Here is a 14754-nt window from a genome sequence, read left to right on the forward strand (position 1 = left end):
ACAAATCATAACTGTACTAAGCTCAATACTGCTAATAGCAATGTTAATTATCGTTAATTAACAGTAATCTCATCCAGGTGTAAGCCTAGTCCAGGCAATTCATAATTGCCTTAAACATCATTTGAAATTATATTGGTATAGCAATAAAATCTTTAGTAAATGAAGTGTCAAACTGTACATTTCTAGGCACTAGACCAGCAAAATTATTATAAAACATTGCAGGATGTAACAAAATATTTGAGTGCTTAGAGTTCTCTCCCAGGAATTTAATGGCAAATATTTTAAGCACGTTTCAACAGTAGCATTTACTCCAAAATATAAAGGCTTATTTTGATGCTGCCCCACCCATCCCTCCAAAGGGATTGTCGGGCACTTTTGGAGCAAATTGTGCATTTTTAGGAGAACAGGATGAGTAACACTGGACATAGTATGGTAGAATTTAAGGATCATTTGAACCATGCTTTGTCTGGGGGTGGAGGGGATTATCCACCTAAGAGGTCTAATGGAAAGTAGTGCTTTTTAAAGCATTCAAGGTTTGTTACATTAAAAACCAGTGATTAGGAATTAAAAAAAAAAGATTCTCATGTATTTGGGTACTCTTTCCCCAAGCAATCCCTTGGGAAATATTGCAAGTGGTGAATTTTTAAGCATGTTGGTGGGCCAGTAACATTGTTCACAAATTGGAACTTTTGAAGACCACATTACAGAAGGGATGGGTTTTTTCCTTCATATTGTACATGTTATATGTTTATGGTTGCATACCTCACTTGTTAAGTGCAATCCCTTGACATCGGGTCAGCCTGCAATTTGCAAGTGCAAACCTGTGGCAGCGTCGACTTAGCCATTGATCTCTTGAGGTTGATGAATTCAGTACATTACATTGGGTAATATCCGTTCTTAAAGAATTTAGAAGCAGGAAGAATCTAGCAAGAAACGCTATACTAAATTAAACATAATTACTATGTCACTAAGTAATAATTTTCAGTAACTTAAGTGAATTGCAGTTAGTAGCTACACTAATTGTGCACAATTCGGAACTCATTCCGCATAGCAACCCATTAGTCACATGCCAGATAAGCAAAGCATTCTACAATGTGAATTTTCCTACCAGGCACTGCAGTAGTATGTAAGGTGTGCAAATGATGGCGCATGGGGCCTGCAAATATAAACTTCACATGTAAATAAATTGACATAAGCAAATTGTTTAAGAAGTAAAGTTTGAGCATGCATGCCGCTTATTTGTCCAATATGCAGGTAAAAGCTGTATAAAGCCACAGAAGTTGGCATTTGTCACCAGAACACAAACGTAGGCATTTGGTTCATTTATTTTTCTCATTGATGCACTTCCATAGTGAAAGAAGACTCCGAAGATGAAAAGGTCTTCACAAAGAGTATGCAATTAGTGTGGAATGTTTTGGACCAAAAATGTTGGCAACAAACTCAATCATACATGTACAAGAGACTTATTGACAGTTGGGCATTCAAGTCACTTATTTTCTTACTATTCAGCAGCTAACCCCTTTACTGTCTACCTGAGTGCAGCAGGGGAAGGCTCAGTTGGCGGCAACATTATCTTCGTAGATTGTGTACTTGATCCAGCCAGCGATGCACCTCATAATGTACCAGAGCTCCAAGTGGCATAGAAATTTTAGAGTGCTAAGACAGGGATTGTCTCAATAAGGGTGGGGAGTCATTTTACTTGTGACTACAGAGCAGTCCAATGGGTATTCACATGGATGGCCAGGCCAGCCTAGTTTCTGTGCTTCAGGTTCTCTTCAATCACTGGGGACTCTCATCTGAAGCCCCAAGAGATTAATTTCCGTAGCCACCCCCTTGCTCCCTGCATCCATCTGGCCTGCCCCACCACTCGGACCACTCTACTGATCCCTCCACAGCTAATGCTTAAACAACTCACAGTATGTTATGCCTAATAGAGCAGGCTGATTGGCTAGCCTTCCCGCGCAGTTCTGCCTCAAGATACACTGCCATTGATGATGTCTCATCCCTGAATGTTCTTCTTCTTAGCCTCCACACAATGACACAGAGCAACTGGCGAGCAACATTTTAGGGTCAGTAGAGCAACAGGTTGCTTGCAAGCGACACGTTGGGGATCACTGCACTAATGCGATCAAAGCACATCAGCCGCAGAGATAGAGATGCAGACAGAAGGACAAGGGAACAGAAGCCTTTTTTGTTTGGTCTGTCTTTCTCTGCCCCTTCTCTCAGCCTCTCGTAGTGGGTCCAGGGTGATGCTACAGTAATGGATAGTGGTTCCATCTCCCGTTTTGTTGGACAAAGTATGAGGAAAGTGATTCAGCGCGCCTCCTTGTTTATGCCGTGTGCAGGAGTGGAGGCTGGTCCCGGAAGAGGATATTATCACAAATGTTCTGGTGGGTGATGCTTGGACCGCAGGCAGAATCTCGAGTCCCTCACAGCCCAGACTTCTCAGCACACTTTTTGAGGGTATTGGCGGTAATGATGTGTCCAGCAGATTTAGGGCCTATTATCCTTGCCATCCTTTGTGGGAGGAGGCTGTCATGGAGGAAAAGCCGGGATCTCTGAGGTGGCAGGGCTGTCCTGGTCCTGCATGTATGCAAAGCAGTGGCAGAACGATCATTGAAACTGCTCGTCCTCTCTGACAGTAAGCATAGACTGAGAAGATGGGCTACATTACAAGCCCCTTTGCCTCAAAAACAAAATTAAACATCACTGTAATGTTAGCTGATATTCATTTTTTTAAACCTCTTTAGAGGGCATACTTTGAGGGCTTGGACTAGACCCTTTCAGTAAATGTTCATTATACTGCCAAGTGTTGCTCACGGTGTAAAACAATAAGAAATGTATATGATGCTTTATATAGTGGCAGTTTTTTTCTTTTTCCATTGTCTGCTACTATTACTACTCTAATTGGCGCATTTGTATAAATCTAGTGAGACGAGCCCCCAAAACTGTAGAGCCTTTGCTTACCGTTGTTGGAGACTCTTCAGCTGGATTGTTTTTCCTTCATGACATAAAACATGCTGGGATTGAAATTCAGATTTAACAAACAGGAGCAAAGTACAGGTCCTGGTTATCGGACATCGCCCAGTAGGCCCAACTTCCTTCTTGGGAATGTGGCGCTAGTACATACCGTGCCCCAATTCTAACTTCCACGTGAGTTGCAAACTCTAACATAATGTCTATTATACAGCCCCTCCATGGGTTTAAATGTCCTCTGTGTCCTAATGTTCCTCTATAATAAATGATAAACTAGGTTTTAGGGCAGACCCCATTAGTCCTAGCCAGTTTAGTTGGCTTGGTCAATAGTGAGGGGACACAGGAGTAGTAGTCCAAAAAAACTGATACCCACAGGAAAGAGACCCCTGACAAAAGGCATGGGTTTCCAATAAATCTTGTTTTCGGAAAAACCTTTAAATACTTCAACATGTTTATTTGGTCAGAGTATGGACCACGCTGTTTTGTATCACTGGCATGTCACCAGAATTTATCTTTATGGTAAGGGCCAGGGGAGGTAGAGAAATGTTAGCTAGGCAGGGTCTGTTGACCCTTCTGTACCAACACGTAAATATGCAGACAAACCACACACACTTACTACTTCAAACTGCTACAGTATTCTAAGGCACTGGGAAGCTGTTTCTGGGTTTCCGAGCATGTGTTTGGGGACTGAACCCTCTGGAAGTACTGCACTTCATTAGGATTCTTAAGACTGCAGGTTTCTCATCACTCCTTTTTTGCTTTTTTTTCCAGAGGGAGATGACATCGCCAGCCTCCAGCTAGAAATCAGTGGCTTCCTGAAGGAAATGCAATGTCCATATCCCTCTCTGGTGTCCGGGGATCTGAAAGACAGATTGACAAAAAGTGAAGATTGCCTAAAACTCCTATGTAAGTGAAAAGCAACACTTGTCTCCTTTGTTTCCTTCGGTGGGTTTGTTAGAGGGTCCAGTTATTACAAATGAGTGGGCGATTCTTCCCTATACTCTGCATATATTATATCACAACAATTGGGAAGAAGCCTTCCAACGATTATAGTACACATGTTGCTCGCTCTTACCTTCTGGAAGCACTGAGCTGTCCCTATTTATGAGGAAGCTCACCTTAGATAGTGGTGCTGTCTGCCCATCTAAAAGGTATTGGAGAGACTTCTTAATATCGCCCAACAGCTGTTGGCTGTGTGTGCTCATATTATATTGAAAGAAGCGTTATTAATGTTAAGATTTCCAAAATGTATTAGATGAGATACCATGTATGTAGAAGTGATGCCAGAGCTGAATGCTTGTTTGTATCATTGCTTCTATAGAGTAAGCGCGAGTGACTAGTTTACTTCTAATCATTGAAATGATTTTTCCCAATAACCTCTTCCTAAGGATATCCTTTTATGTATTGGGGATGCCTTAACTGATTCACTGTATTTGCATTTGTAATCGGTATTCAGATTCAGTAGAGGGATGTATAAACAGTTGTTTTTTGGGAACCCTTTCTCAGTCCTAAAAAGCAGAGGTGCTAAATGGGCCCCCAACCCTATCATTAGCAAGGTTCACATACCTGTCTTGGTCTGCTGATCTGCAAGATCAATGCAAACATCAAGGGGCACCTGAAAATAACGTTCAAAACGCCCCTTTTCCACCAAGACTGTATTTGTCTTACAACCTAACGTACACAGTCATGCCCCAACCCCAGGCAGCTCTCCCTTACCCACCATACACATACATGAATTCCAAAATGGCTGATGGGGATTGTATAGCTTTAGGCCAGCATCCTCACCTCATTCTGACCCACAGGAAGCCAGGAGCCTAAGCCAGTATCGGCTCTCATACCCTTGGTATTCACAGGTGCAGACTCAACAAGGATACAGGGGGGAGAATCTCCCTCTGTATTCCGGCCAGTCTATAGTGTGGGTTGCGGGAGCAGGCTCTCATTTGGTGAGGGTTGGAGGCTGGAAGGTCATGGATGACCAGGAGACTGCAAAAGTGGAGAAGAGTGGACAGCTGGTGGCAGTGGAGGGTAGCAGGAGGGTAGCAGGAGGAGACTGTGGGAGCAGAGAGTTTGAGGAAGGCTGTGTAAATGTCATGCGTGGAGAGGCCGTGGAGGCTATAATGTCAGGAATGGAGAGTGATCTAAAGAAGATGGTCCTGCGAACAAAGGAGGGATTAACATCAGGAAGTGAGGTTAACTAAAGGATTGGTGATAATATTCGAGGAGAGTGAGCTAAAAGTGGTGGTGTTTGGGAGATTTTCCTTCTGCTCTGTGGTCAGGCTCTTTAGGCATGCTGCCCGTATCTAGGGGCACCCGCATTTTCAGAATGGTGGTGCTGGCTTGTTGGGTCACTGTACCATTGTTGCAGGATGTGCAAACCATCCTGATTCTTATGAACTAGCAAGGCATTGCAAATGAGTTACGCCGTTTGGTGGCAACCTTTTTGTTTATGTGGGTTGCTGTTGAAACTTACTGGTGCATTTGAAATCTTATTTTCAAATGCACATGGTGGCACATAATCATTTATTGACAGCAAGTTCCTATCTGAAGTAGGTCTTTCAGTGATGAGAAATCACTAGAAACAAAAGCAAAGAGGTGCCTCAACCTTAAAATGAGAGCTGATCATCAATGCAGCCACCCCCGGGATTGTTTCAGGGGGTGTTCACACCTTCCCTCCTCCCCCAGAACATTTTGCAGGAAATGGTGCCTATGCGTGTATTTTAGAGCAAACCTTTGTATAGGGTTCATTAGCAGTTTTAAGGTAACCGTAAGAAAGTCTAGGCCAGTCCTGTTACAATACACAGGGGCATGTCTCCCTAGCAGACGGACTAGTCCATTAAAACCAACCCATTTCAAAATAGAACAATAGTAGCAAAGTAGACCGTTGTATGTGCCACGCCATTAAAGGGCATGATTAATTGTGCCACGGCCCTACAGAGAAATAATACCAATAAAAGTAGCCAGGACATTAGAAATTGCACCATTGTTACAATCCATGCTAGTGGATCTAATGCACATAATTGTTTCTGTGCCAGCTAATAGCCCAATGTAGTTAATGTGCTCAATACAATTGGACTTTATATTATAAATGTAAGTACCACCGCTTATTCCAGGGCCTCCCTTATATTTCTGGTTTCTCATATTTCGGATAATGGTATACTCTGTGAGCCAGCCTGCCAGGAGTCTTGCTCAATAACACTGTGGTGGTCTCAAACTAAAATTGAAACCATTCTGAATTGATAATCCATCAATGGCGATCCATGTATCCGCTTTTCTTTGCACAGTAGTATGATTGCAAAAGCCATGCACTGATGCATCCCAATATGGTGCTGAAATATCTCTTGTGCACCTGAAGTGTTGGTCAAATGCCAAGCATAGGAAGGGCTGTTAAATGTGAGGTGTGCATACAGTGTCCATCACAACTACTCAGATGGTGATGAGAATTCCTAATCCATTCAATCATTGGACCCCGATTTGTCTGAAAACAATTTCAAGTATGGTGCAAATGAAAATAAAGCTCCTCTAGTGAGAAATCATGTACTGTCCGAATTAACATACAGCTTTCGTACTGAGACTTACTGATAAGATCTTTTAATGTATAGCAGACAGTTTGAGAAATTGTGACAATTAAGATAAAACTAACAGTACTTTACCCGTCTCCTCATATGGTGCTCTGTTACCCCTTATACCTAGAAAATGGCTATAATGAAGCAGTTTTGCGGAAAAGTCTTAATGACGTGGAGTACTCCTGCTGAGAAGTGCTAGCACTGTGCCATTAAAATAACACAGAAATGTATACAAAAAGAAATTACTTTCTACGCTAAAGCACAGTAGATCTGCTGAGAACTGCGTGTACTGTCCCACTGAGAGTATTGCAAATGTATTAAAATATGGAAGGCTAACTCAACTCAGAAGCTGGAATGGAGCGCAAAGTCTCCCACAGCAATGCCTGGCAGTGGGCATCCTAACTCGAGGCTGTTCAGACATGCCCATTTTGGTCCTTTTGCACTTGTTGAGAGGGGCAATAGGTGCATGTACTGTACCATTGGGTGGGGGAGATAGTAGCTCTTCTGACTGGGACAGACCCGTTCCGAAAATGTAGTAGAGGATGGCAGTACTCCTTGGAAATACTGGTACTGTTGGCTACGTTTTGCAACTGAAGGCAAGTCCCTGTTTACACTCACGCCAGAAAGAATACAACCCTCTAGGGGAAAAAGGCCATGGGATTGCTTGCAAGAATAACTAGGTTTAATTGTACAAAAGGCAAAGGGTTTAGCAGAGGCCTCTGCTGCTCGAGAACGTTCTAGCTCCAACATGATCATTAGTACTTCCACAGCGTCACTGATGCCGTCATGCATAGGGTCTAAACGAGCACTGCTGAGACCGTGAACATGGTCCTGCTCCATAGGGGATGCCAGGCTATGATTGGTTCTAATCTTTGCCTTCTGCCTTCCCCACGTGGGTCAGCTGGGCTCATCTCTTCATGGACTGAAGGTCTGACGCTTCCAAGGTTACACTTTGTGAGCTAATGCTCCCACTACATCATTATGGCATGCACCTGTGATGCTTATGAACTGCCACCGGGTGAGGGGGGGTGGGGGGTGATATCAAAATAAAATCATGCTGACCCACACATTCTGTGCTCTGTCAATATCTCACTCCTCACACCCAAGCCTTCCACCCTCGTTTTGATCTATAATGTATTCCTCCCTGTCCCTCGCATTACAAAGGGTGTTTTTATTGGACAAGGTGAAATGGTTGCATGTATTCAGCTCTTTTATGACCATTGGTTTTATGGCTGACGGGCTGGGGGTCACTCACTATCCTGGAATGCAGGGATACTTGGACTAGGTCAGCGGTGGATGCTATCCTTCCTGGTGGGCTGGGTGGCGGTTAGAGATCTGCTGTTGTCTTGGTTGTGATGAATGGGCACTTTGAGAAGCCTGGTACTGTCTCATGGCCTTGCAGGGTGCATTTCTCATACTAAATAATTGTAACAGTCCGGGAACAAGGGGGAGGTTATGTGGGAATTTGCAATGCAGGCTCATCTGTCCTCAGCGTTTGGGCCTGTTAATGTTTCTCCGTCGGGTCTACGTTTACTGTGCAGCCATGTAGGGCTGCATGTGTCTTCCATAACTATAATATGGCATCTCTTTATTTGCGCGCACCAAGTCTATGCATCTATAATATCAGTGATATTGCGTCTGTGCTTAGATGCTTTAACACGCCCCTAGTACATAGCGCGGCTGTTCATGGGATTCACCTCACTCGTAAGCACCTAGGGGGTTGGGCCAGACTCATTTCCGTCCCAACACAACCCAGTGCATGTAATCTACCACTTAAAGTATTGCGCAGGTCTGCTGACATGTAATTCTTCTGTTCTATATGTCAGTACTAGCCGTATCTCTTTAAACAAAAAAAGACACCTGCCCTGCAAAGAAATGCTGGTACTTTGCCATTGAAGTGTGTGCTGCCGTTCTTTGAAATACTGAAGCTGCACAATTGCAAATATATCCATATTCTGTCAAAGGAAAAAATACCAAAAAATAAAACCTGTGCCTCCACTGGAAGAAAAGAAAAAAAATATCGACCCCGGCTCCCGCTAGTTTCGTAGGGACTTGAATCTTCCGCCACTTGAGGTCAACTCTATGACGGGCGTCTCTAGTGCTCCGGTGTTGAGAAATCAGCAGCATGGCAAGAGTTTGCCTTCTGTGAATGTTCTGTCTGGGCTGGTGCAACATCTTGGACCACTTACCAGAACCTGGGGGTGCTAGCCAAGAGAGATCTCTGATCATGCAACAAGCTCAAACTTGTTATTGAATTTTTATACCTATTTAATGAATGAATCGTCCAATACTCCTCCAGTGACGCGGACTCCAGTCGCGACGGAACAACAAGATGGGAAAAACCAACCAGGTAGAGAGGTAGCTAATATTCAAGAAGCCTCTTGTGTTGGTGTATTGAAAAATGGACCTGGACAGTTTGACTGTGAGGATTTACCTTTTATGACTTTGTAGGAGGAGCAAAGGCTTGGTCCGACAAGCTACCTTGCCTTTCCCACTGACCCACTCGCCAAATTAATTAAGTCTTGAGTATAAGTGCCCCTGCCCCCATTGCGGGGATGGGCCGTTCACCAAATTACTGTTGCTAGAAAGACTCCAATCTCCAAAGACTGTAATTCTAAACAGGTCAAATGTGCTAGCTCTATTCAATTCTATAGTGTGCTTAAAGGGGATTGACTCATCAGCAAAGTCGAATCTGTTAGTGATTTTATATTAAATAAATTAAATAAAGTGGTGTTACACATCGTCTCCACATTGGCTTATTACACAATATTGAAGGCTGCAGATTATCTTCTCCTGCAGAAGTATGGCCTAACGGAAATATCATGTTTGAGTAACATAAGATCATAATACTCGAATCAAAGAGCTTCTACCCTGAATTTAGAGTCCTCATGGACGAACGTCCCCTTGCATATTACTTGTCCAGTGGGTAATGTGACTGCCAGGACAGTCTCTGTGGACGAAAGGGCAGCAAAATTGCACATTACTATCTAATTGGTCATGGGTTGCACAAGCCCTGTATTTCGAACCGAAGGGTGTTAGCAAAGCTTGCCTAAAAGGGGTGGGGGTGGGCTCATTTTGTATTTTATCTTGGAATACAAGGGGTTTCTCTCATCTATTTCAAGATAATGAGAACCTTGAGGCCTTTGACCCATTCATTTTGCAAGATTTGTGGTTATTGGACATACATCTACTTTACGGCTATTCTTTCATCCTTAACCCAGCAACTAAAGGCGATAAGGGGAGTCTAGTGGGGGTTTGGAGGTTACTTATGGGCTTGCGTAATGGGTTGAAAGTTTACTCCGTGATTTGGGGTAATTCAAATCCTGATATTCAAGCTTTTGAGTTAATTTGGGACATATGGTATTATCCAGATTTCTGGTATTCACTTAATGTTTATAGGAATCCGAAGGTAACACGGCTTGGATATATATTCAACAGCTTAGAAGAAATGGCAGAGTGATCTCTGCTCTAACAGCATTATAATCTGTGTGGACTTAAATTCTTACTGTCAGTTCCCTTGCAATTCTGTCAGACGATATGTCCAACAACTACGCATATAAAAGAGGGTCCTTATGGACATAATTTCTGCAGACTTGGGACTTACTTTGAATTAACGGAAATGTACCTGGTGACCTACCTGCAAGATGTACTTGGTATCGAGGTCCCCAGTCAACAATAAATGGTTATATTTTTGTGTCAAAAGAAATCTTCCAAAAATGCACCTTTTAAGATTGTCGATACTAATCAAAGTGACCACAGTGACTATGCCACCTGCAGGACATTGGGTGTTATCTACAGCATAAAATGCCCCTTTGGGCTTCTATATGTTGGGCAAACGGCAAGGACTGCTCGAGAAAGATGGACAGAACACAAGCCGAATGTGCCTTGTAAAGACATGAAATCACCAGTGGCAAAACATTATAATGAACATGGACATGATGCAATTCACTATATTGGGGGTGGTGAAATGCCCAAATAGAGGGGGTGACTTTAATACCCTTTTGACACAGAGAAATGTTCTGCATCCACCGCCTGGACACCACACATCCTAAGGGGATGAATGAAGAATTGTTTGAATTGTTTTATTTGACTGATGTCTAAACCATCCGGTATGGTACAGGTTGAACTGTACAGATAAGTTGTAAGATCCATGTGCCATTGGCTATAGGGAACTATAAATATGTGAACGTGTACAGACTTGGGTTGAAATTTGGGTGCAGAAATGACAACAATTGTGGAGACCTAATTATCTTGTTGGTTGCAAGCTGTGCATTTGATGGTAAGCAAGAAAAGAAAAATGTTTTTCCTTAGTTTGTTACAGGCTAACGATGCTGGAACACTGGATAGGTTTCCCCATGGACACTTGACATATTCTAGTAGTATTGTAGTGTATGTACGGAAATGCAACATGTGTGTGTATATCTAGGTCTATAGCAATATCTGTGTCATAGTCAACACAAACCGGACTGTGGTAAGATTGTGTTATGACACAGCTTTAAGAGCCAAGCAACCTTAGCTTGTGCAATGTTGACCACCTAAGAGAATAGAGGAGGGGCTTTAACTGTATATTGGATGTAGGGAATACAATGGGCCTCATTACAACCCAGGCGATAGGGGGGTTAACGGCGCCGTAAAAGGTGGCGGCGCCGTTAACCCATTACCACCTAATTACGAGGTCCCTTTGCGGGTCCCGACCTTAACGGCCGGTTTTTACCAGCCGTTAAGGATTGGACCTGCAAAGGGACCTTGGAGGTATTTACGGTACCGTAATTTGCGGTACCGTAACTACCGCCTTCCCCATTTCCATTGAGCCCTATGGGGGCAAAAATGGGAATGGGGAAGGGCCAATGGTGAATGGGGAATTACCGCCCCGCCAACCTTGGAATGGGGCGGTAATTCCACCATTCACCATGGCGCAATCGGTAAAATATCCGCGGCAACCATGGCGCTTATAGCGCCATGGTTACCGCCTGGGTCGTAATGACTCCCAATGTGCTTCACACTGGTTATATTATACTATCCAAAACCTGAACTATAAATATTGAGACTCCTCTTCAAATTTTCATCATTATAATGTTCACTATTGAGAATTCTACATTTTGATTAGTCAACTTTTTCGTCCAGTTAACATTAACAATATGAATGTAGTGGGGCTTAATAACGGTGTTTTCACCCATACCAATATGGCAGTCCGTTGTCTGCAGATACGTTAGGTGCCAAACATTGGGCTACAAGGAACATCAAGAGACGCACGTGACCGCAACGTTAAAGGTTCATGTGACCAAATGCGAAGCAGAGGATCCCATGTGATCCATCCGGGAGATGGATTGAAAAGGATTACGAGGTACGTGGGTACCCGAACCTGGTGGTAACACTGCCAGCACACACATGTAGATGCTCGAGAAGCCTGGGAAAGACTCCCGCTGCTAGACTTAACTGTGTTAATGGATGGGGCACTCTAAACGGCGTAATACCAGCGGCCTGAATAATTGAGAGTTGACAGAACCCCTTTCTCTTTATTGTAAAAAACATGCATCTGGGTTTTGCGAGCAACCTGAGGGTGTCTCCCTGACTCGTCCCTGGGGATCTGTTATCCAGGTGGCCAGGACACAGCCATCACTATTGGATCCAGTTCCTGGGGGTGGACCAGTGTGGGCGGATCACCAGGATGAGGGGTCCTCAGGGAGTGGAAGTGGGACACCGACGGGCGAAACGCGGTACCCCCTTAACTATAACACCTTTTCCCCATCCTAGCCCGTAGGATATGCAGAAGTTCTAGCCGCCCCTTTCCCAACACGAACACTTTCCTACATCGTGACAGAAAATGGAGTAACACGCAAGCTGTTTACCGGACATATACCAACACAAGGGTCAGGCAGAGTCGGGCAATTGACAATAACCACGCACACCTAACGGTCTTTTCCCTTCCCCGCAGGGTTAAAAGGCACAGCACGAAAGCACACTTCGAGCGAGACAGACCGTACGACGAGGCAGCTGTTACAATACAGCAATTAAAGAGGAGGAGAAAGACAGCAAGAAGCGAAAGGATGTCCAGGACGGAAGTGCCCTTGTCCTTATCGACCGAGACCCGCAAAGCTGCCAAGAAGGGAATTACAAGGCCGGGGAACAGCCAGCGTGTGGCGTACCAGGTGTCAACAGTGCACAGAACCCTCCTACACTGATAAGTCAGGGAGGAACGCTTTCTACTGTGGTACCGCCCTTGCTTCCAGAGACGAGAAAAACCAAGCGGTTCATCACAGCCAGTGAGTCGGAGGGAGAGCCGATAGTAAAAGAACTGTAATTGAGCGAAGGTCGCAAGTGGCGACGTAATGTGAGTCAATGAACAAAAGACTTGGTGTGCTGGAGAACTGTTCGAAAACCCAAGGGGAGACCAGGTCCAGAGTGGTACGGCGCCACATGGGCGCTCATTCTTAAGACTGATCGGTCCCCTTTTTGTTGAAACTACCGATGTCAGAAAGCCCTAGGAGGGCCGACGTGTGTGGTCATAGTGGTCATACAAGGGTCGAGTAAAAACCCCTTGTACACTCAAGTCTTTGACCGGTAACCCAGAGGAAAGCAAGAGGAATGAATCCCGCATTGTATAAAGCAAGACTAACTGTACCAGTGGCAAATGTGAACCCGGCTGAGGGATGCCCGCTGAACGCGGTGAGGTGCAATAGCCCAGTTAACATTGTGGTGTCAAGAGTGAACCCGGATGAGGGATGTCCGCAATTAGACTTAGTTTAAAAATACATTGAAACTCGTGAATACGATAAGTGAAAGAATCTGAGAAAAGGCCATAGTTAACCCGACGGAGGAAGGCTAAACTTGCAGAAGATTCTGAGCCCCGAAGAGGGGGGATCCTAGCGTGAAGTCATCACCCAACGTGCATATAGAAAGGAACTTTATTTTTGAGCCCATCAGGCCCTCAGAGGCAAGAGACTTTTGCAGAAAGAGACTTCACCACCGAAGGTCCTGATATCGCTGAAAGGGACTGTATCCCTATATTTGTTGACATAAACTATTTGTTTCTGATATTTTGATACATCAGGCTCTTGGGGCAAGATACTTGTGTGAAATAAACTTGACCACCGAGGATCTTGATATCGCTGAGAAGAACGATAGCCTCGTGCCGGAGAAGCCCAGGAGTGTGCTGTGCTCAAGAGTCCTGCCTTGTGCCGTGCTAAAAACGTAGGGAAGGGAGACCCCGGCTATAATAGCCTGACATATTTGTGAACACGTTTTTCTTTTCTAAACGTTATCTCGCACTCTTTTGTAAGTTAGTGTAAGGATCGGCAATAGTTTATTTTTTTAGTATAGGCCTTCTTTATTTAACAAGACGCCACTAGGACTGCCTTATTATTATTTGATGGTCGTAGCTTGCTACCATCTTAGATATAGGTATAGATTAGAGCCGTTTTTCTCAAGCATTTACACAGTTTAATAAACACCCTTGAACTGTGATCACTTGTGTGTGTCTTTACTGTTGCCACCATGAGTTCTTTACAGTTTCCACATCAGGCCTGCAGAAAAGCTGTGTACACGTTTAAGCGTGAAGGAAGAACAGCACACATACCTAGGATTGGAATTTATGGGCTACTCTATCCTGAGAAAGTAAGTAAGCTTCTCTTGTGAATCTCTTAGTTGCATACATGGGAATGGTACTTTAATATAACAGTCTGTACTCCAACTAGGTGTCTAATATTGTAGTTGGGTTTCCCTGACAAGAAATACTGGTGTAATAATTGTATTTGAAGCAGTAATGTAGGCATTGAGGAACTTATCGAAATATCACCTTTTGGGGTGATCGCGTGTTGCGTTGATCATTTGCAACCATTACACTAGTGTCACCAATGTTTAAGGGTACCACAGTTTTACATATGCACTAGGGACATTAATGAATGATGACGGTGTACAAGTCTGCAAATCAGAAGTGATGAACTTTTAGGGAAGCCAGGGGTATATCCTGTAAACAGGTGGACGAAGTAGACTAATGCACATGAATATGTATTTTGTAAACCCGGTGGAATGGGGACTAGGTAAAATGGTGATGGATGTTACATTCTGTCCATTATTGTAAAATTGGATTATCTAGAAACTGGACCTCGTATATGCTTTGAATCTGCAGACGTCTGCTCCTGAAGAAGGGTTTCATTACCCCAAAACGTGTAGAGCATGAAGGGCTTACATTTGAACATGTGAAAGAACATTGTAC

At 43.9% G+C, this 14754-nt stretch overlaps 1 protein-coding gene across 1 annotated transcript in view; it reads left to right on the forward strand.

Annotated features, from left to right (window-relative positions):
• FAM98B (family with sequence similarity 98 member B) overlaps window positions 1-14754 on the forward strand; it is a 308354-nt gene that overhangs the window by 66462 nt on the left and 227138 nt on the right. Inside the window, exon 3 of the mRNA XM_069638554.1 lies at window positions 3748-3882. Coding sequence (XP_069494655.1) covers window positions 3748-3882 — 135 coding nt within the window. The remainder of the gene's footprint in view (window positions 1-3747; window positions 3883-14754) is intronic.

Source organism: Ambystoma mexicanum, chromosome 14 (genome assembly GCF_040938575.1).
Source record: "Ambystoma mexicanum isolate Mex_15411 chromosome 14, UKY_AmexF1_1, whole genome shotgun sequence".
Taxonomy (NCBI): Eukaryota; Metazoa; Chordata; class Amphibia; order Caudata; family Ambystomatidae; genus Ambystoma; species Ambystoma mexicanum.